At 39.1% G+C, this 23,874-nt stretch overlaps 1 protein-coding gene and 1 long non-coding RNA gene across 12 annotated transcripts in view; one reads left to right on the top strand and one right to left on the bottom strand.

Annotated features, from left to right (window-relative positions):
- LOC142015938 (uncharacterized) overlaps positions 1-13,398 on the top strand; it is a 62,115-nt gene extending 48,717 nt beyond the window's left edge. Inside the window, exons 4-6 of the long non-coding RNA XR_012646246.1 lie at positions 7,812-8,138; positions 10,543-10,626; positions 13,018-13,398. This is a non-coding gene — a long non-coding RNA (uncharacterized LOC142015938). The remainder of the gene's footprint in view (positions 1-7,811; positions 8,139-10,542; positions 10,627-13,017) is intronic.
- The window catches only part of NRG3 (neuregulin 3), a 1,029,780-nt gene that overhangs the window by 95,428 nt on the left and 910,478 nt on the right, over positions 1-23,874 (bottom strand). For all 11 annotated transcript variants that reach the window (XM_075000092.1, XM_075000093.1, XM_075000083.1 and 8 more), the window contains one exon: positions 16,617-16,643. In XM_075000092.1, the coding sequence (XP_074856193.1) occupies positions 16,617-16,643 (27 nt within the window). The remainder of the gene's footprint in view (positions 1-16,616; positions 16,644-23,874) is intronic.

Genomic DNA, 23,874 nt, shown 5'->3' with positions numbered 1-23,874 from the left:
ACACTTGGCCAATCTGTTAAACAGCTAACACTAAGACAAAGCATGGGCTGCCACAACATCTCCACAATCTCAGCCTCATCTGGAGGACAGAGGATTACATTACAATATAAATATATTGTATAATTAGTATAAAAAAGCAAATATGAGGGGAAAATTCAATTAGTTGATGATAATTAAAATTCCAATGCTGCAAAGAAATGCACACAAGCAAACCTTTACCTCTGATAGACCCCCCAGCTGACTTTATTGACATGGACAATGTTACACATGTAGTGATTTTTTCTGTATATTGCAAAGGTAATTCACATCCTAGCACATAAATACAAGTGTGCAAAAATTCATCATTCCAAAATCATTTAATTGTTGACTGGCAGCTATATGTTCATCCCCACACAGTACATAAAAGGGTACAGTTGGTCTCCTTTTCTTCAGACTTATATAACCTTAATGGCTCAACAGGAACTCTGCCACTGACTACACCTGTAGAAGAAACAGGTCAACAATAATTTCCCATGCATAAATGAAGAGCATTTGCAATCAAGAGATGGAAGTTTATCCACATCCAAGTGAAAAATCCATGCTGCCTGCCTTAAGCATAAGGTACAGATGTTCAGGAACAGCTCTAACCTACAACACTGTGAAAGGATCATTTAGTGATGGTATTCCTAATTCTGAATTGGAGTAACAGTGGACTGAGAATTCTTTCCTGGACATTTATGGCCTCTTTGGCTATGTCTACACTAGAGAGGTTGGTTGACAACACTCACAGCACATCCACACTAAAAATGAGTTCTGTCAACAGTAACTCAACAGAATGTGGCACTTTTGTTGACAGACTTCTGCCATTCCTGCACAAGGCAGAACACCTTTCTCAACAGAATCCATACACAAAAAAGCCATGTGAAGGCTGGGGTGGCGTAACAAATGGGCTCTGTTGACAAACGGGGCTTCCAGGTCACTGGGCAGCCCTGTGTGCTCTGCTTCTGATAGGCCATTCTGTCAAGATAGCATCTGGGCAGTCTGGCAGCTATCTGTCAAGATCCGCTTTCGTGTGTGGTTACAATCTGTCGACAGAAGTTTTGTTGGAAGATACCTTCTGACAGTAACTTCTGCCAACAGATTGCTGTAATGTACACACAGCCTTTCTGTCTCCCTTGCCCTGTCTGAGCAGTGTGTACTGAACTTACTTTAATTGTTTACAAGTGCTTAAGTGCTTTGATATTGAAACAGGAGAGAGACACTTGCATTTTTTTTGGTAACGTTGAAACACTCAACCCCAGAGACATCACGGTTGGTGCACAGAAAAGACTGAACCCTTTCTACAGACTCAAGAAAACACAAATTTATTTTCCTGATATTTATTTCTGTGACATAAAAAGATGTGTTTAAATTTCTCCTGTCAAAACTGAAGTTAAGTGAATGAAAATAAAGGGCAACTTAAAGGGCACCACACAGGTAAGGATGCAGCTGTTATTACCTCATTGATATCACACATCAGCAGGCCTGGCCTTAGGGCAAGGAGAGTAAGACAGTTGCTTTGGTTCCCGTGCATTCAGGGCTTTGCACTCCAATTGACTAGCATCCACTGCCCGCCGACTGGGCCCTGTCAGAGTGCAGGGCCTGCATGCCACTGCATCTTATACTAACTAAAATGCACTTTTGTTTCCCTGAAGCTGATTAACTCAGTTAATGTTGCTATATTTGTTTTCCAAGCATCCATATTTTAGGAACCCAGCAATGTAACTTGCACTGAACTTTCAGTTTTTTCAAGCATTTTATCAGTTGCAGTGACAAGAGGAGCCATTATAACCACACATGAGCTAAACTTCCAAAATACTCCCAGGAAAATTCTGCGCCAAATATTAAAAAGTCTCCACCAAAACACTAAAGTGCATAATATATTTGAAATTCTGCAAAATCTTGCATATTTTATTTGTCAGAGTAACACAACATAAATACATGGGGTTCAATTATTTGGGTAATTTACTTAAACTACAATACAATGGATAAAGAATAGGAGTGTGGCACACTGGAAAAAATGTCCAGTGCCCCTCATTAATAGTAATGTAGCCAGGTGTGACTGTTTATTCAAGTTATTAGATAACAAATATACGGTAAATAAGGGCTGTGGAATTAAACTCATAATTTATATTGTCTACTGACCAACTCCAGAGAGGTCAATAGCAAACAGTTAATGAAGGACATTCTGATTGGAAACTTTTTTACTCAAAAATGTAGTTCAGTTCTAATCAGTGAAGCACCATAAGCATGTATAAGGCCATACTGTCTTTTAAGCCACTCTGGTAATATAAAGGAGCATTAAAATCTTTACACCCATTTCATACTCCTGGCGAAATTCACAAAGATATTGAGAAGAATTCATGACAGCTACATTCTGCTCTGCCTGGTTGGACAGAGCCTGCCCCATGCCTACCTCCTGAGAAACACACTAACGCCCAGCCCCCTATGCTGAGCATGCTGCAATAGCAAGTGAGAGGAGCAGAATCTCTCTCTCTTTCTCTTTCATGCACGATGGCTATCAATGTCTTCCGCTAGCAGTGATTCATGTCTCTGCCACCTGCTCCATAAGCCCAAACCAACCTGTCTGTGCAGCTGGGGAGTGGAACATGACCACTTTGCAGTTTCCCCTTGCTTCTCCATCAGAATTCATTCTTCCACAAGAGGACATGAATTCTGCACAGAATTACCTAGGGATACCAAATGTGTGTGCCTATCTATTAGAGAGAGAAAGAACAGTTTTGTTATTTAAGACCAATTCCCAGTTACTCCACTAATCGTTCATACACATTATTTCAATAATAAAATTACCTCCAACTGTTCAATAAACTTACAAAACTACAGGAAAGGACACATGAACATAGAAAAGATAAGACAAATTGAGAAAGAGTGGTCAGGAAAAGAAAGTTACAGTAAGGAGAGGGAATGGCTCCCTGGCTTGTCCTCATTTGTTCATTACCACTAGCATCCTATACAGGAGAGGATAGGTCAGAGACACTCTGCTATATATCAGTTTCCTGGTAGTAAGTGGTACAGACCCTGATCTAATGCCTATTAACTCAATGGAACATGTGCCCTAAATAAATAAATATGTGGAGGTACATCTCTCTTAGAGCTAGAAGGGACCTTAGGAGGTCATTAAGTCCAGTTCCCTACCCTCTTGGCAAGATCAAGCACCCCCCCTTTTTTTTTTTAAATCTGTTTGTCCCAGATTCCTACATGGCCCCCTCAAGAATTGGGCTCACAAGCCTGAGTTTAGTAGGCCAATGTGCAAACCACTGAACTATCCTTCCTGCCCTAGGTAGACTAATGCCCTAAAAGACTGATCCAAACCCCTTAAAATCCAATGAAAACATTCCCACTGACTTCTGTGGACTTCGAGTACTCCATAAAATAATTGAGAAACAAGTGTTTTTGGAGACAAAAGTTATTTTTTTACTAAGGTTATAGGTCCAGTGCTAATGCATAGTATAGGCTTCCATAAGTGACATTTTTTCTCTCTTATCCCCTTTCTTCTCTATCAGTAGATTCTGCTCTTTAATTGATTTGGTTCATAACCTCCTCATCTTTGACGTTTTAAAAGGTGATATGGATTGTATCATACTGTCACAGATGGCAAAAATATTTTATATATAATTTGATTAACTCTTTGGGGGCTTTCATATTGGTTATATTTTCAGTCTCCCCGTTTATTTTTACTTGAAATCACCACTAGAGCTGACAAGACTATTAATAATTTGTAGTAAAACTAAAGACAAAATGCCTTTGCCTGATCACCTAAGTGGTCAGAGCTAAAGAATCTGTCACAAGAAGATATCAAGTACATCACTTTACAGCTGGTGAAGAGAAAAAAATATTTGAAGATATTTGGAGGCAATATTAAAACAATCTATGAATGAAGGGATTTCTGATTTAACAGCCATGGCCAAAAGGAACAAAGTGTACAGACATCTTCAAATGACCCTCATAAAATGCAGTATCCATACTTTTGAGGAACATTACTGATTGCCTTCAACTGCATGTAGCAAAGATGAGAAGATCTGCATTTAGTTGGGAGTGGTACTGCTTTTAGCAAGGGGTTGGACTCGATGACCTCCTGAGGTCTCTTCCAGTCTTATGATTCTATGAACACACTTCCCCTATCTGAACACATACTCAGGCTCTGATACTGACAACATCATTACTATAGCTTTCCATATTTTCTCCCTGGGCTGATGCTGAGCATGACTATTTGGTATATTACATGGGCAACTGTACTACAGGTTGAATCTCTCTAGTCCAGCCTACTCAGAAGCTGACCTGTGCTGAACTAGAAAATTTGCCAGACCACAGGAGGTCAATACTGTTTAGCAGCATTACTAACACTTCCACTGCTTACTGGGCTCTTAGAAGACATTAAAGGGTAAATTACAGCTAAATATCAGCACAGAACACTGAGACCTAGGACTGAGGGTTAAAAACAAACTTCATGGAACCACAGGAAACTTGGACACGGCTATGAGAAGCGGTCATCTGGCTAACTAAAATCATGCCAGATTACGGATGTTGCCAGGCACGAGAGTGCAGACTACAGAAGTCGAACCTGTACCACCACTCACTTGTTTCTAATCAGAGGCAAAGGCTGATAACATGAAACCACTCAATTGTGCGAGAAAGAGAGTAGCCTCCAGCCTAGATCTGATTAGCTTCAACACACAGATGAAGGCATGTTCGAGGTGCAGGAGGAGGGTATAATGAAACAATTACAGAATGAACATAGAAATAACTGTCTTTAAAACAAGCAGCAGCAGCTACCACGTGCTTTTTCCACCTTTTCATATCCATCTGCTCCTGAAAAAGAAAAAGAAGTGTACATGAAAGTAATAATTAAAGGCATCTAGAGTGCGCTGGCAATATTTTCACATTGCTTACCCTTCTCTTCCTCTTCCAGTAAATAGTGCAGGAACGCTTCTCTACTCATTCTAGGCACAGAGGACATAGAAAGGTTCAGTTCACTTTCAGAAACAATTGCGGTTTGTTACACACTTTTACATATATTACAAACATATCAGTGTCATGGGAACATTTATTGCACGACTTACCATTATAGAGCAGATAGATGCTCCCACCACTGATCAGCCAGCATATATTGGTATGGTCTGCTGGATGCAGTTGCCACTAATATGGCACCTGTGATTCAGAGAAGTGGCAAAGTGGCACCAACTCCCTCAAAGTTACACAAATATGGCAGAACTTTGGCATAAAGGATCATGGCTTCCTGTTGGAAACACTTTAGTACACAGTAAGGGGGAAATGTACCACTAGAGCAAAGGAAAACAAGTAACAGTGAGCTCCAGATTCACATGTGGATTGTCCTGTACTTACCATCTCCAAATCTGCTTTCCAGGTGATGGCACCACTTAATAAAAAGGCCAGGCAGGCTCATTTGAGAAATGCTCGGCATTCACCCTAAAACATCTAGTTCTGCCATGCCACCCAGTTTAGTCAGAAAATCAAGTTTTTTTCCTGCTGGCTCCTTTATAGTGGTACACAAAGTGTATGAGAATCCTTTCACATACTGCTTGCAAAACCTGGAGCACAACCTTTCAGTAATAAGCCATCTGAAGGCATAAATATTGCCCTGCATTGTCTGTGTCAGTAATTTCTCATGCAAAAGCAACTATTTACCTAAATATCCCATTCATAGTGCAGATTGTGAAACACTTTGCACGAAAGGCTGTGTTAGCTCCAGAATGTTAAAGAGACAAGATGGGCCAGGTATTGTAGAAGATACTACCTCAGCCACCTTGTTCCAATGTAAAAGGTCACAACTAAACACACAACTGTAAATTCACTGTTCATGCAATCAAATTATCTGGGTTTTGAGAAAGACAGTGCTCAGCACTGAGATATACCAGCCACACACATGTTCCAGGCCATACTCCTGACTCTAAGACAAAAATATCCACAAAATGCACATAACGACATGATCCATCACATAAATTGTGCATACACTTGAGTTATGCATAATTGCTTGTGTATCTCTCTCACAATCTGGCCTCAGATGGACACATTTCTTCTTATCTGGGTGTGATCACATGGGATTGAGTGCTCTAATGTACAACATTGGACACAACAATCAAGAGGTTAGGACTAGGAGGAACATGAAAACACTTACCTGGAACTTTATATAAAATTAACCAATTGTTTAAGATGGCACAAATATTCATTCCTAATCCACAGAGAGTAGCTGGTTCTTAATGAAGACTCCAACGCTCCCTCCGTCCACTCCCCATGCATTTTGCCCATGGAAAATGATAGAAAAGTAAGAGCTATACGCAACATCAATGATGACATAATGATGTACATTTGTAGATTTCTACCCTTTTAACAAACGCCAAAACTTTGTCTTTTGTTTTTATATATATATATATATATATATGTATATATATATATATATATATATATATATATATATATATACACACACACACACACACACATACACACAAACTTTCTCTGTTTCCTGGAATTTAACCATAAATGGCAAAACTATATCTCAGAGTGGGAGGAAGGTACGACCACACCCACACAAAGTTGTTCTGCTGAAGAAAACTGACTTTATTGTCACATCAGAAGCAGGAGAAGAAGGACATCAAGGTGAATGAAACATATTAGAATAATTTTGCCCATGTACTCCACAGAGTGACAGTTTTAATGGTCGAAATAGTCACAAATTGCTATATATTATCATAATCCACCTACACGGAATACAACGTAAGTCCTTTGCTTGTTCTTCACAAGCACTTTAAGGTAATTGAAGATAATTTGTTGGGAAAATGGAAACAAATTGGAAAAACAACACATGGAGACAAATATAGAAAGTAATGCTGAACAAAAGGCTCACAATAGGTTGCAAGCTGCACATGACTACATCTTCCTGAAATCAGACATCAGTGTTGAACACCAGTTTAAACAAGTTGTAGACCTAAGCAGATGCAATCATTCAACCCACAGGGGCTTCCTTGTCACATCATTCCCATACATGCTATCACCAGTTTCTCACAGTCCCCTGAAAACACTTCTGCTTCCACCAACTTTTAAAATCTAACTTTCTCCTGAGATGTGGATGCCCATTCTTCTGGTGTCTCCAGAGATGGTTTGTGACCATTTTGCTCATCAGGAAGCTGTTAGAGAGAACGTCTAAATCTCACATCATCTTTATGGGGTGGTTTTGTAACATGTTTGGCTAGAATTCCGAAGTCATCACATGCCTCAACAAGTTACTACTCCTACCTCTACTATTAATATTACAGCATAATAATAATAATAATAATAATAATAATAATTTTGAATTACCAATACAAGTACCACACATCAGAAAACACATAGAAAGACATGGTCTCTACACCAAAGAGATTATGGACTATAGTTTCCAAAGACACAATGAAAAAAGGTAACAAACAGTAGGGTGAGACTGAGTGAGGAAACAGAAAGTTTATGGAGTAATATGGTCATGATCTCAGTGCCACCGAATGCCAGGTGGAAAAGGGATATCTGGTAAATAACAGTGAAACTCTGTTGCCTTAACAAGCTCTATACACCTCATACACTTCTGACATCAGAATTAGGTAAAAAGGTGTCATCTTGTAATTTGAAAACTAACACCACATTGATTGTTGCTATAACTGTGAATAATATCTGTAACAATACTTTGAGAGAAATTAAGGACATATTGTGATAACGTTTGGAGATTAGAAGATAAAAAAGTTGAAGCAATTTTTTTTCTTCCCCCTTTTTTTTTCCCATGCCAGATGAAATGAAAGGGAAGTATCACTGGCTCACTGGAAACCAACTCAAGTGTCACCAGAAACCTGGACAATAGACTATTCATTTGTATCGGATGTTACAAGACTATAATTTGCATTATAAAATCACAGGCGACTGCAAAATTAGCTTCATGGTGGATGCAGGAAGCAGAAGCCAGCCCCAAGAGGACATCCTGACTTGGAAGTCCAAGGAAAACTTTGGAGATTTGATGAATTACTGAAAGACTTTGGAGGTATCCACCTTGAGAGTGATCAAAGACACCAGCATTTTGATCTTGACTGGAGCAGAGAGTCAACAATGGAGAAGTTGTTGTAAGTAAGAAAATCATCCTGAACAAGAATGGGAGCTGATAAAGGATTAGTTTTAGATGCAATTTTTTTATTTAATTTGTTTGCAATTATTTCTATATTTATTCCCTTTACTTGGTATCACCTGACCAATGTCCTTTAGTTAATAAACATGTTTTATTTTTACTATATAGATTTTTTACCACAGAATCACTGAATATTACAACTGGAAGGGACCTTGTGAGGTCATCAAGTCCAGTCCTCTTCACTTGTGGCAGGACCAAGCACCATTTGGATCATCCCTGACAAATGTTTGTCAATTTGCTCGTAAAGATCTCCTGGGTCTTTAACAACTTAGTGAAATCAATAATTGTATTATAAAACTAGTAGTTGTCATACTTAGCAATTATAGATGAATTTATTAAAATGTATATTTTTATCAGTCAGTGGACCAATCAACACAGGGCCCTGTGCAAACAGAGAAGCAAACACAGTTCATGCCTGAAAGAGATTACTACAAAAAAGGCTCGAATATGCTTATTTGTAAACACTGGAATCCAGGAATACCCAGAATTCATCTTTGAAATATATCACCTTAAGAGTACACATAGCTAGGCTCTCAGCTGATGTAAATCAATGTCACTCTATTAAAATCAATAACACTGTCAGTTTACACTAGCTGAGAATCCATGTGATACTATTCAGTGATAACATGAAAAAGCCCCTTCATGTTATCCCATGTTTTTCTTTTTATTTGCTTGTTTGTTGCTTTAAAACATTACTGCAGGTGTGAAGCCTAGCAAAAATTGTATAAATTATGAGCTGTGCATAAACTAGGAATTTTTGCCTTTTCCCCCCGCAAACAGCAAAAATGTTCAATTTTTACTTTCTAGGATACTACCCATCAGCAAGTACAACCTTTTATTTTCTTGGCTTGGTGAATCAAAATGTGTCTGTCATAGCAGATAATAACATTCAAGGTCAGAGAATAGACAGAGAATAGATTAGTTAACCACATCATGTATTCCCATAGTCTTACACCATCACAGTGGTCATACACTGTCACAATCAGAAGAGTTGAAAAGAGAGAGGGCTGTTACATAGGTGTCAGCTAAAGCACTTAAATGAAGGCACCAGCTCTCTGATACAGAATTTCTTTTTAATACTTGGAATATGAACAATGAAAATTCTTTTTGCATATTCAAAATTAAAAGAAGATAAACCAAGGCTAATTTTAGTGGTAGTTTACGCATTTCAGTTTGTTGCTCCACTCAGTTAATTTCTGGTTGAGTCTGACATCACTCCATCTTTACTCTGGTGTAACTCCACTTACTTAAATGGAGTTACTCCTGATTTATGTGGGGGATGAAATGCGAATCAGCCCCCACAAAGAACATTTACTGTAGACCAGACTTTAACTAGATGGTCTTCAGGTTCATTCAAATTTGAAAGCAGGGTAAATCAGGAATTATCATAACACTTGAAAAAATGGCAGCTGTCAATTTGTTTTGCAGATACACACTGCCACACGTTCTTCTGCAGCTGCAACATTTATTTTGCAGTTACCCGTGGGTAGGTTTCTGTTATTATTTCATAATTTTGATTTAGGTATACACACCATATTGTTTTGGCTCTGATCAGCCCCAGGAGGAGGACTGCTTTTGCAAAACAAATATGTTTTCATCAGTAGTTCAGTGGGTTTCTTCTTTTCCCTGCCTGAGGCTCTTTATTTTGCCTCAGTATCTCATTGGCTATGTCTACACCAGAAGGTTTTTGTGGACAAAATTCATGGAGCGTTCACATTACAAATGCTTTCCGTTGACAGTAAATCAACAGGACATGGCACTTTTGTCAACAGCATTCTGCTGTTCCCCATGAGGCAGAACACCTCTGTCGACAGACTTTGTAGGCAGAAAGCAAGTGTGGATCCTCTGGAGCACTTCTACCAACAGAAAAGGCTTCCAGGACACCATGCAGCTCTGTTTGCTGAGCTTCTGGCTGGCAATTTTGCCCAGAGAGTGGCTGGGCAGTCTGGCCACTCTGTCAACAGAGTAGTTTGCTTTTTTGATCCGCTTTGCCGTCTGGGCATGATCTGTCAACAGAAGTTTTGTACTTCTGTCAACAGATTGCTCTACTGTAGACATAACCATTGTGTACTGTTGTAGCATAAAAAGAGCAGAAGAGTCTGGACACGCGGGAAATCTCAGTCAGTGCTCGGGTCTTCCCCTTTTAAGGGTTATTGGTTCTTCAAGTATTGTGACAGCTGTTTTGTTCCTCCATACAAACACTACTCCATGCGTCGTGCTGAATTTTTCTTCTCTGCATGTGGATGGTCAAACAGCATTCCCAGCAACGGTTGGTTTCTTCTTTGCCTCTGAAGAGATTTTTAATTCACTGATGTCTCATTTTGTCCTTTTCTCCTGTACAGTACGGTCAAGAGCATGGGCATCTAGATTTGGCTCAACACTGTTACTCCCTCTAGACACCACAATCATCAATGCCGATTACCAAGGTACGGTATGTTGTTTATTTCTGAAGATCTTAATTCTGTAACTCACTGTAACTTATCAAATTAGCAATGGGTAGTAGGTTCAAAACTAATAAAAGGAAATTTTTCTTCACACAGCGCACAGTCAACCTGTGGAACTCCTTGCCCGAGGAGGCTGTGAAGGCCAGGACTCTATTAGGGTTTAAAAAAGAGCTTGATAAATTTTTGCAGGTCAGGTCCATAAATGGCTATTAGCCAGGGATAAAGTATGGTGCCCTAGCCTTCAGTACAAGGGCAGGAGATGGATGGCACGAGATAAATCACTTGTCTTCTGTTCTCCTTCTCTGGGGCACCTGGCATTGGCCACCGTCGGCAGATGGGATGCTGGGCTTGATGGACCTTTGGTCTGACCCAGTATGGCCATTCTTATGTTCTTATGTTCTTATAATGGTAGTAATAAACAATGATATGGGTCTGTTACCATTAGCAGACAGTCTTCTGTTATTCCTGTGGGAGAATCTTTGGTTCACTTCCATAGTTTCAGCTTGTATTACGTGACAATGGTGAGATTAAGATGCCTGTATTCCATCCTTCCTCAGTACTATTAATGAACCTCTGAGGCTGATTATTCAGTGAACGATACCCTGGTCTCTGAGCTCCTGCATTCCTCTACTACTTTATATTCTACTAATCAAAACAAACCCCACCCTTTCACAATGTGAAAACTTTAATGTAATTTAAACCTGCAGATTACATTTTGATCAGGTTTGTTTCTTCATCATGTTAGTCTTTGCTTATCAGTTTGCCTGTGTACTAGAAGTGCTAAGAAACTACATTTATTACCATTTCTAGTTGCTTTGAGATCCTCAGATGGAAGATTATTACTGTATATTCCTATTACTGTAGCACCCACAATGACTCCAAACGAGATCAGATTCATTGTGCTATGCACTGTAGAAACAAAGTAACAGACAGCATCTGTCCCAAAGAGCCAGCAATCTAAACGGACAAGCCAGACAAAAAAATGAGAAAGTCAGTATAATCATCCAACTTTATAGATATGGAACTGAGGCACAAAGCAATTATGTGACCTGGACAAGGCCATACACAAAGTCTGTACCAGAGCTGGGAACTGACTTTAGCTCTCGAGTCCTAGTCCAGAGATTAAACCACAGGACCATCTTTCCATTTCTTAGGTGTAAGAGGAGTGAAAAACACTTCTGATCACAATACAAAATGCCCTTTTTCAAAGTCAGCATTTATTCTCTTGGGCTCACATGGCTTCCATTTAATTCAACGGAAGCTGCACATGCATGAGTACCGGAACATAACTTTTTTTTCCATAGTGGAAAGGTAAAGGAATACTGTATGTTAAGTTCATTAAACACACAAATATCCACATTTTAACAATTTTTAAACAAAGAGCTCTCTTGAGTGTAAAATAATTTGTAAGGATATTAGCCCTGCAAACTGAAGCCAGCAACACTGTTGAAGTCCAGACATTCAGACGTTCACCATATCTGTATAGACAATATCATCTAGAAAAATAGAGAATAGCTAATTCCAAAACCAGGACTTGATTTTTAACCCTCACACAAATCCATATTTCCTTCTACGTCTTACTTATGTGCTGCTTCATTCATTCTTGTTTTGTTTTTCACTAGTTTTATTTTTTGGACGGGTCATTACAGGCTAAAACCTTTCTAGTCCAGCACTCTCTGGTCTGGCAAAATCAATGGTCCAGAGTGACTTTAGTTAGCTGGATGCCCACTTATCAGAGGCATGTTCAAGTTTCCCACAGTCCCATAAAGTTTGTTTGCAGCCACCACTCCTGGCTCTCAATGTTCTGTGCTGTTATTTACATGTAATTTAACCTGAAATGCCCTCTAAGAGCCTGGAAGGCAGTGGAAGTGTACATAATGTTGCTTAAAGAATGTTTTCCCCCCATAGTTGAGCAAATTCTCTGGTTTGGCACTGTCAGGTCCCAAGGGTGCCAGACTACAGAGATTCAACCTGTATTTATTTTGTATACAAGTCCCACATTTCATTTTATGACAAATTTGTGGCAAAAGTATGAAATCATTCTCAAAATTGTAACACAGTGAGAAATTTCACACATTGTCCTTTATGTGGCATCATTGTATTTTTTTTTTCATTTTACTCAGTTAAATGCTCATGAAATGGTATAAATAAAGCAAAAATCACACCTTTTCCCGTCTTTAACAGCTCACCAATTTTTTTTAGATTGCAGTGAAAATGCCATGTGTTAGAGTTTTGCTATAGCAGTGAAAATAGATGCTCACTCTTAGTTACTGTTGTTTCCTCTTAAATTCAAAGAAACTTCAGAAGTGAGTCTTTCTAATGAGTCGAAGATAAAAGAAGTAGGTCACTAACATGCCTTTACTCTCATTACAGTACAAAGAATACCCAGAAATAATCATCTTGGATTAATTGCAGTGAAAGCTGAATGCTGCAAAACTTATGCAAGTGTTCAACTTTACTAATGGAACCAATGCCACCAATTACATTGACTTCTTTCAGCAATAAAGTTAAACAGAAATATCAGACCGGTAGCCGAGTTAGTCTGCATTTTCAAAAACAACAAGTCCCTGTCCATAAGCTTTGCCAATTTATCATTGGTCTTTGCCCATGAAAGCTTATGCACCAAAATATCTGTTAGTCTATAAGATGCCACAGGACTTCTTGTTGTTTTTAAAGTTAAACACAAAAAGCTTTGATTGACTGTCAATGTTTTACACTTGATAACTGTATCACCAAATAATTTCTCTGCAAACAAATAAGAACGTCCATTTTAATAATTGTTAACACTGTTTCTATATGCTTATGGTAAAGAGTTGTAAAAGTGTTTATACTTCCAAAATAAAGAACAATAAAAATGTGGAAAAAACGTTCTAAAATATGTTTTACTATTCTTGCATGCACTATGAAGATTCTGGTTCTACACTTACTGAAACCCCATTAAGGCTTACAGAAAGTGTCTCTCAAGACATTTCCAACCTAGACACATAACATTTGGATAATTCAGACAGAGTTAGGGCCTTTTCCAAGGTTATGTAAACCAGTGGGCAAACTCATCAGTTGGGAAGACAGAATAAATATTCCAACCTTGCTTCAGTTTAATACACAAGGGCCGGCTTTATTTTCAAGCATAAGTTCTAAAACAAGAGCAAATATACCCAAAATAATCAGTATTAACAGCTGAGTCTTTCACCGCTTTTGTCAGATGCTTTTCCTCTTTAGCAGCCCTTCCTGCGTATGATAGAATCATAGACAATTAGGATTGGAAGAGATCTCAGGATGTTCTTGAGTTCAACCCTCGGCTCAAAGCAGGAATGACCCCAACTAAATCACGCTAGACAGGGCTTTTCAAGCAAGGCCTTAAAAAATTTGTCAGAATGGAGATACCACCATCTCCCAAAGCCATCCATCCCAGTACTTTACCATCCTGTTAGAAAAATAGCTTTTCCTAATATAGAAACTAATGCTCCCAACTGGAACTTGAGACTATTTTTATGTCCTTTGTTCTCTCATCTACCACCAGTGAGAATAGCTTAGCTCCGTGGAAAGACCTTACGATGGAAACACCCATAACTGGGCTTTGCTCAACCTAGGTGTCCTGCCTGTGTGGCAAGGTGGTTCATGTTTTGCTTCTTGCAGATCACCTGCTTGCTCCTTGTCCTGTTCCCCAGTGTTAAAGAAGCCTGAACTCACATGCAAAGAGAAGAGTTGGACTGGAGATGAGTGCAAGGGATTGTGCTTTTCTTTAACATGATTGCATTCATAGATATTTTGGCTTAAGTCTCAGTCTTGAAAACAACTGAGAAGAGTTTATTTTCCCTTATGTGGCCTGATTCTGCAAATATTTCTTCAGGTGAGAGTGACACGTGAGCAGGGCTGCTCACCTGAGATGATCTGGGGCCTTCCTTTGCCAATTTATCAGTAGGGACTTCATCAGTTACTGACATGTAGATGTAAAAAAATATAAAGCAATTCTTTTAAAAAACTTACCTTCTGTCATTGTTTCAATACATTTCTGCTTTTCAGTAGAAGGGATGTGTCTTGATATATGTTCCAAATCATGGGAAAATTATATAACAAAGCTAAAGCTGTGGCCAAATTTCATCTTAAAGCCCTTCCAAACTTCAAATCCTATGTTTACGCCTAATAGGGCTGGATAGTAAAAGAGGAAGCAAGCCGTGCTAGTCTATACACTATCAAAACAAAAAGCAGTCAAGTAGCACTTTAAAGGCTAGCAAAATAGTTTATTCAGTGAGCTTTCGTGGGACAGACCCACTTCTTCAGACCATACCTGGACTGGTCTGACTATGGTCTGAAGAAGTGGGTCTGTCCCACGAAAGCTCACCGAATAAACTATTTTGCTAGCCTTTAAAGTGCTACTTGACTGCTTTTTGTTTTTCTAGTAGGGCTGGGTTTTTGCAGTGAGTGCATGTGTTTTAAATAAGGCTCCCTTGTGATTATGTCAAATAATATTTTGTTTCATGTCACTTTTAACATTAATATTTGTAAAAACAAATTCAGGACATGGTGCCTAAACTCAACAAATGACAGCTGAGTTAAGGAGTTCTGTCTAAAATTTGCATTATAAATGTTAGCAACCTGATTTACTGGTTGAAGCAAAATGGCTTCTACATGTTTTGGCTTCATCTACACTACAGAGTTTTGTTGACAAAACTGGGGTCGCGGAGCATCTACACACAAAATGTGTTTTGTCAACAGAAACTGTCAACAAAAAAGCCATGCAGAGACGTCGGGGCCCCTTTTGTCAACAGAGCAAGTCAAAAGCTCAACCTCCTTTTATGTGTAGACTCGATCTGTTGTCAGTTTTGTCAGAACATCTCTTCCAACAGTAACTTCCATAGATGGATGCTTCTAGTGTAGACGTAGCTAACGGATTAGCCCGAGCTACTTAAAATTGTGTGCACTACCAGCTGAGCAGCAGTTGTCAGGTAAGATTTTGACTGGGTAAACTCATCAGTCCAGCATATTGGTGAAACTCTTTACAGTCTAAGCATTCGAGTAAAACAGATGTACTTCTGTTTTATTCTATGATATTTCTAATCCTGCATGTAGTGATTTCCATACTTCAATATTTTCTGCTACTTTAAATAAAAGGCTTTGTCCTAAAATACACTGAACAACTCAGTTGTTACTTCTTTTGAAGCTTTATTCCTGAAATATGAATATCCTATTTCAGCCCCTGCTGAATTTTACTGATTTATTACAATATTGTTTCTATTAAAAAATTAAGCTTCAAAGTGTTTCAATATGTAAAGTAATTTTTGAGAAAGCCAGGTAGGTTACTACTTTTCCAATGCCTAACATCTTATATACAGTATTAACATCTCAATTACCACTATATAGCAAAATATTTTTCATACTAAGTTGTGCTATAATGTACAGAAATAATATATGGCAAGTGCGAAAGTCCAACCTTTCCATGATGCTGAGATCATAAGATAGTCCAAAATTTAACAAACGAATCTAACTCATGTTGCAATATGTAAGCATGGATGGCCAGATTTTTAAAGGGATTCAGGTGCCTACTTGGATTTTCAAAAGCACCTCACTGTTTAATACACTTTGATTTCAAGCAGTTAGAGCTGGCCCAGTGGGGCCCAGCTGGTGGGTGGGGTCCAAGTTCGCACTCTGAGAGTGGGGCCCTGGCACTGGATGCTATAATCAACTGGATCAAGAGGGCCCAAGGCAACCACCTTGTAGGCCTTGCCCTACGCCGGGTCTGCAATCAGTATTAGGAGGATTTTTAAAATGTATCTAGGAGCCTAGCATTCTTAGTGAATCAATGTGTATTACGAGAGCAAAATCCTTCTATGCACATAAATATTTTTAAAATCTGGCCATAAGTGACCATTCCAAAGCCCACTGAAGACATTGGCAGCCTCTCTGCAGGCTTCAGTGGACCAAGGACTGAGCCCCAAGAATCAACAGTAGTAAAATGAAAAGTGAAAACTTACCCATGAATTCAATTCCTAAGTGGTCTGCTATAGCAAAGAAAGCATGGAAAAGAAGAACAAAAATAGGAAAATGTCAGAGTTTATCATCATTACATGTTTATATTATGCTAACATCCTTGGGCCCCCCAATGGGAGCAGAGACACATTTTTCTGTGTGCAGTACAGATGCAGAAAAAGGACACTTATTTTTAAGGATGCAGGATGGGATCTTCAAAGACACAAAGAGCAAAAATCCCCTAGGTTTCCTTGCCTAGTTCTCTCATACATTCTTGAAATTCCCACCCTAAGTTTCTAACCACCACAATAGAGGTGTGGTTGTCTCCTTCATATGTACACACGCTTTTTTTTTAAATATGAGGTATATCTATGCTGCAATCGTGTAGACCAAAGTATTGTGTATGACTGCAGCTCACGTTGGCTCAACTGAACTAGCTTTAATCTAGCTAGCTCAGGTACTGGTAGCAGTAAAGTCATGATAATGCAATCTTCAATGCAGGCTGTACAAGCTCACCCAGAATCCAAGGTAGCTACCTGTGACATTCACTAATTGGGTACCTGAGACTAAAGATAGTTCAGGTATGTCTCCTGGAGATACACCCAGTGATTGCACTGTAGGCATATACTTTGAGAATATCTACACTGTGAGCCAGAAGTGTGATTCCCCTGCCTGTGTACACATCTTTGTGTTAGCTGTCACCTACTCAGTGTGAGAATAAACAGCAGTGTAGCAGCAACAGTTAGCAGCAACAGACACATGGCTTTGCTGTGCTGGACAGCTAGCCACTGTTTTGGGGGGGGATTTCATTTTTTTTTTTTTTGGTTGCTTTATTTTTATGAAAACTAGCCATTTTCTGCAGAAAGCACACACTTTAAATTAAAAAAAAATCCATTTAGTTGAAAAATCAGATTTACACCAAAAAGACAATTTGATGGAAAAAAGAATTGTCAGCCCCTGGACAATACTCTGTTATAAATATGCACAGAGATAACACAGGCAGCTGGAAAGTCATCCACCATCCTTCTCCTGGAGATGTGAAAAGAAGGCATTTTAACTGCTATCCGCTTCCTTTCATTTTATATGTAAATGACCAGGATAAAGAGGGATCCATTGGGTATTTGCCAAGGTTCATAATTTAGCAAGTACCATTTGTAGGAAAAATGGAAATAAAAATAACTGCATTCACAATCCCATGAATCACGCTGAAACTTGCTCCAGGCCGAGGACTTAGATATATATGGCTTGGGAGCTGTGCGTGGAGATTACATCTTCAAGGATCCAGCGCACATGCTGCATGTGCTCAGAATCTGACTCCTCTGTACTGCACAGAGTGCTTCTGTTTGATAGCACTGCAATAAAAGTTACTGTACTCCAGTAGAAGTTGTGGCCTTGGCCTTTAATCCAGTTAACTGAGCACTGTGTTTCCTTGCTACACTATGCAGCAATGTACAGAACATCACGAATACCAATACCAGGTATTCTGTGAGCTTTTAAATCTCTCTCAAATATGTTTAGTAAGACACTTGACAAGACCTTTTAAAAGTTTCAGAATGTATTGAACTTTCTCATTTAATTAAAAATACATATGACCAGAACAAGGAGGCATTGAGCATGATTAACAATCCAATCCGATATGGAAGTGTTTATACACAATGAAGTCAAGCAGTTTTTTTCCAACATGCAAAACCAGCAAGTTCAGCCATGTTTCTGTTACAGTGATGCTAGATTCTGTCTCTTTGAATGAGATCTGAAATCACATGGTGCCTACTGAGAAACCAAGGACCCAATCATCCAACACAATTCTAGTTTTGTTACACCCATTCAGGGAAAATGTGTCATACTCCATAGCAAGGCTGATCCCCCTCTGATACGCTGGGTGCAGAAAGTGGGGCCTGCAAAGATCTTAACAATGCCTTTTCTTTATAGGCTCTGCTTGTAAAAACAAATAAACAAACAGCCCAAGATCACAGATTCCCTGCCCCTGGGAGATATTGCTGCTACCACCAACTGAAAAAGCCACCCATAAAATCCAGGAAGACACACTTGCATATCTGCCTGTGGGGTAACCCCAAGCTTTCCCTATTCATTAGGAGATAACCTGGAAACAAAGAGAAGAAAATAGGTGTAATCCGATACCTGACCTTTTGCTTTAGGCAGGCATTTGCACAGACACTCCTCTAGGACACAGAAAGTAAATCATCAATTTAAAAAAAGTAATTTATTCACAAAACAAAAGATGAAAAAAATATGAAGAAAGTCAATACGCATACTTAGTTGCTAGATATAATAAAACAACCCAAAACATTCCAGTTGGAGTACAGAGAATCACTACCCTGGGATACATTTTAAAGGTTACAAAGTACGGGGGAAAAATCATCAACCAGACTAAGAAAATCCCATACCAAATCCAAAATAAAAATAACCTGATCGTGTCTAACTAAACGTTTCCTTCCTGCTTGCATATCTATGTGTTGGTTACAGGTGGCCAGGACATTCACTGGATTTATGCATCCTGTTTAAGATGAATAATCCTGGTCTTTCTCCCTCTGCATCAGCTACACTGAAAGAGACCCCTCAGCCTGCAATTGTTCCATTTCAAAAGGAACCTCTCTTTCTCCCCATTGGCACACCTAGCTGCCCGCTACCCATCCCTCCCTTCCAAGTTTAACCATTTACATGGATTCATTCATGACACTTCAGTTTGCTGAATTCATTTACAATCACTTCGTCTTTACAGTATCTGCTAGAGTGAACACGAATGGTTATGCAAAATGTGCAACATACATTTTACAAAGAATGAATATTAGATAGTGTCATATGGTATACAGTCTTATCAGAATAGGTCTGGGATAGATGCCTTACTGAGAATTGCTAAATCCACAGATGGTTTATGCAGATAATTCCCAACATTTTTTTCTTTCATTATTTGTATGAAATATATAGGTACATGCACATAAACATCTTATATTTTATAATGCTATATATTCACATTCACATATATAAATGTGGTACATTATTTGCAAAGCAGTAAAGGTGTGAAGGAATATGAGATCATAAACTTCAAGAGTGAATAGTAATCTCAGCACATAGCATATTCATAGAAATAAAATTAGTTACTGAAAATAATTTTCAGTTTTAATTAGGTGACATTACATATGCACATATGCAGTTTGAATATTTTATTTGCACACAATATTTATTTTATATTCTTCCTTAAACACTGTAATTTAAATCAAGATATTTAAAAAGCCATCATCTGTTGCCTTTAAAAAACTATGGTGAAGATCAAACGCTCTAGTCTGGTCTCCCAGGGACTAAGAATATCCAGTTATAAAGAAAGATCAAGACATATTGTCTTGAAGTCTATGCAGAACAGCTGATAAAAAATTCTCTTTCCCCAACTGGGTCAAACATATTGCATTTAAAAAAAAAAACTGTGTTTCATCAGCAATCTGCAGTCTCCGTCAAGAGCCTGCTGATATGGGTGATGTATCCACCCTTCCATGCAAAAGAAGAGACTTTTTCTAAGATGAAAGTTCTCTATATATTAGTAAGAGACTACTATTTACGACTCTTTAAAATGGAGGATTGGTTTGGAGGACTAACTTTTATTTGTGTGGCTGAAGTATGGGGAAAAGAGGCAGAGAAATGGTAGCAAATGATATTTTATATATCCCATATTGCCTGGAAAGCATCATCAGCTACTGGCATTATGTATTGCTGACAAGCTTTTTTCAATAAATTTTGATGAAAAGCAGTCTATCTGAAATAAATCTTCACAGGCCAATATCATAACTGCCAAATGTTAATTTTATTTCTACTTCTCCGAAAATTAGAAGAAGGTACCTGGGTATTGAAAACAAATATCCCAAAGAACAAATTAACTAAAAACCTCTTGCTAACTTAAGGCACATATTATTTTCTTTTCGCGCCACACATATATATTTGAGTAAACCCTTTTCCCTCCCCAACCTCACCCCCAAGAAGTAGGCATAGGATACAAGTCACTTTTGTAGGATGATTACTTTGATATCACTTGATGGCCTCTTGAAAATCATTGTTACTCCTATTCGCAAATGGATAAATTAGGCACAGAGAATGACTGCACCACAATTAAGTGGAGGAAGGGTTTGTCCGGGCTTATTGTAGAAGGATGGCTCTGCCTTATGGCATAGCAGGGACACAATAAGGTCAGAGACTGCTGCAAAGAACTGTATGTCAGGCAGTTTGCAGTATTGATTCACCTCCTCAGGAATGTGAGGTCCAAAAAATATACAGGTACAAGCACTGGGTGGGGGTGCCTGTTCATTACGTGCAACAAGTAAACCCAGCATTTACCCTGCTTCCCCTAGTGGAGGCAAACATTAGCCTGAGTTAGGACTGGCTGAGGGCTTTGTGCTTTTCTAACGGGAGGCTGGGAAGGAATTCATGGAATGGACATAGAGAAAACATCAGAAATCTCCAGATAAACGAAACTGCCAGCCAGCATTTTAACAGAGTGGGCCATTCTGTTACAGACCTGAGAGTTTGTGTTTTGGAAAAGGAGACTTTAACAACCATCTACAGAGAGAATGTTTGGAATTAACATTCATATTCTAATTCGACACATTAACACTTGGTTTGAAAACGGAGAGCAATTACCTGACCCATTTTAAGGACTCTTTCACATACTTTGACTTTTGACGGAACACTTCACTTCCCCACCCTTCACCCCCTCTTTCTGCTCTTCTATCTGATTTACCAACCTTGATAACATTTTTTCTGATTTTTTCAGCCTTGATATCAATTTTTGGACCTCTGTGCTTTATACAGTGAGTCTGCTGTGGTAAGACTATGTATCTGAAGAAGTGGGTCTGTCCCATGAAAGCTAATTACCTAATAAATTATTTTGTTAGTCTTTAAAGTGCTACATGACTTTTTTTGTTTTGTTTTGTTTTGATAGAATACAGACTAACACAGCTCTGTCTCCCTGTTACTGATGTAAGAATTGACATGCATGATAGCTGATACAGGCCTATGGTCTACACATTTTGAATTGGCCTAGGACACTGCAAGACATTATGGATTTAATGCTCAAATGCTTCTGCAATGCACCAATTTTTATTTGTATTTTTTTCTGTCTATAAATCAGGTGTTCCATTTTTTATTTTCAGTGTGAAATGCAGAAACATTTATATCTCCTACAGAGATATTTTTTAGTATTTATGATAATTTTTTCAAAGCTATTTCTTAAATACTCTAAAATAATCACTATGCTTACATTTCTGGATTAATTGATTTAATGGAGCCCCATTTTACTAACCCCTTTGGAAGCAGCAGCAGCCACTCACTCCTGAATTAGTAAACAGCATCAGAATCTCCTGACTACTGGGCCATAAAGGGTTTTCTTGTCCATCATAAATCTTCACAAGGAACTAAGACAACTTAGGCTACGATTTATATTAGTCTGACTATAACCATACATGTCCCCACTCCCCCATTCACACACACAAACACACTTCTTTCCTCTAAGTCCATTTCACAGTAATTTGACTTTAAACAAAATCACCCCCCCTCCCAATAACTATCTTTAAGGACTTATTTTCCTTTATATTAATATATCGCCAGCAGCAGTGGAATTTCCTAGAAAGTGCAATTTGTGGTTTTGAGACTATTAAATAATATGCTTGGTGGGTATGAATTCAAGAATGTTAGCAGCCATTCAATAAACCAATCATTCCCACTGTGCACACTATAGCATTTTTACACTTTAGAGAAAAAGAACTAAAGTTGCCAACACCAGAAAAGAAAAGATAAAATAGTTGTTTCCCAGGCTGGCTTTGTCTGTAATAGACAGACGAAAGGACAAGAAACTCTTTTGAGAAGCTCAGGGACAAACACTGACTACTAAATTAAACTCCATATAGTGTGTTTTCTAACTTCTAGCAAACAGAGAAGCTGAGTCACATGGGAACACAGCTGTTAGGGGATTTTTCATAGAGATTTCATCGCTTTAGGTCTCCCAGATGCACATTTTACCAAAGAATGTTGAGGTCTTCTACCTGGGTGGTTACACTGGCTGTAGCTCCCAGAAACGTTTATGAGCAGTTTAGACAAGAAATAATGGTTCTTATGTTTATCAACACTGAATTTTATCATTATACTCTGCATTCACTTGAATACTTTTTTAGATCCCTCTGGTTTATAGGGTATTCTAGTTGGTACAGGGCCAGAAAACACAGCTTTTGTAGTTTATTAAGGCTTGATACAAGTCAGTGATGCAGCATGGTTGTAAACAAAAGCAAAATTTCACCTGATGCTTGCAAAGGGCGAAATTACTACAGTCATCAGGAATTTTGGGTATTCATCAGACTCTACATTTGATATACAGGGCTAAATTCCTGTTCTTGTTTATACCTGTGAAACACTAGTGACTTCAACACGTGTGACTGAACACATAGTTTGTTCCACTCATGCATTCTCAGGCTGGAGAATCCAGTGGCATCCATGCCTAGCAAAGGACTAAGGCTACGTCTACACGTGAAGCCTACATCGAAGTAGCCTATTTCGATGTGGCGACATCGAAATAGGCTATTTCGATGAATAACGTCTACACGTCCTCCAGGGCTGGCAACGTCGATGTTCAACATCGACGTTGCGCAGCACCACATCAAAATAGGCGCTGTGAGGGAACATCTACACGCCACAGTAGCACACATCGAAATAAGGGTGCCAGGCACAGCTGCAGACAGGGTCACAGGGCGGACTCAACAGCCAGCCGTTCCCTTAAAGGGCCCCTCCCAGACACACTTGCACTAAACAGCACAAGATCCACAGAGCCGACAACGAGTTGCAGACCCTGTGCATGCAGCATGAATCCCCCGCTGCAGCAGCAGCAGCCAGAAGCCCTGGGCTAAAGGCTGCTGCCCATGGTGACCATAGAGCCCCGCACGGGCTGGAGAGACAGCGTCTCTCAACCCCCCAGCTGATGGCTGCCATGGAGGACCCCACAATTTCGACGTTGTGGGACGCGGATTGTCTACACGGTCCCTACTTCGACGTTGAACGTCGAAGTAGGGCGCTATTCCGATCCCCTCATGAGGTTAGCGACTTCGACGTCTCGCCGCCTAACGTCGAAGTTAACTTCGAAATAGCGCCCGACGCGTGTATCCACGACGGGTGCTATTTCGAAGTTAGTGCCGCTACTTCGAAGTAGCGTGCACGTGTAGACACAGCCTAAGTCTTGAAACTACAGATATATGAGTAGAATATGGAACATTT

Source organism: Carettochelys insculpta, chromosome 7 (genome assembly GCF_033958435.1).
Source record: "Carettochelys insculpta isolate YL-2023 chromosome 7, ASM3395843v1, whole genome shotgun sequence".
Classification (NCBI taxonomy): domain Eukaryota; kingdom Metazoa; phylum Chordata; order Testudines; family Carettochelyidae; genus Carettochelys; species Carettochelys insculpta.
This window is presented reverse-complemented; position numbering and strand designations above follow the sequence as displayed.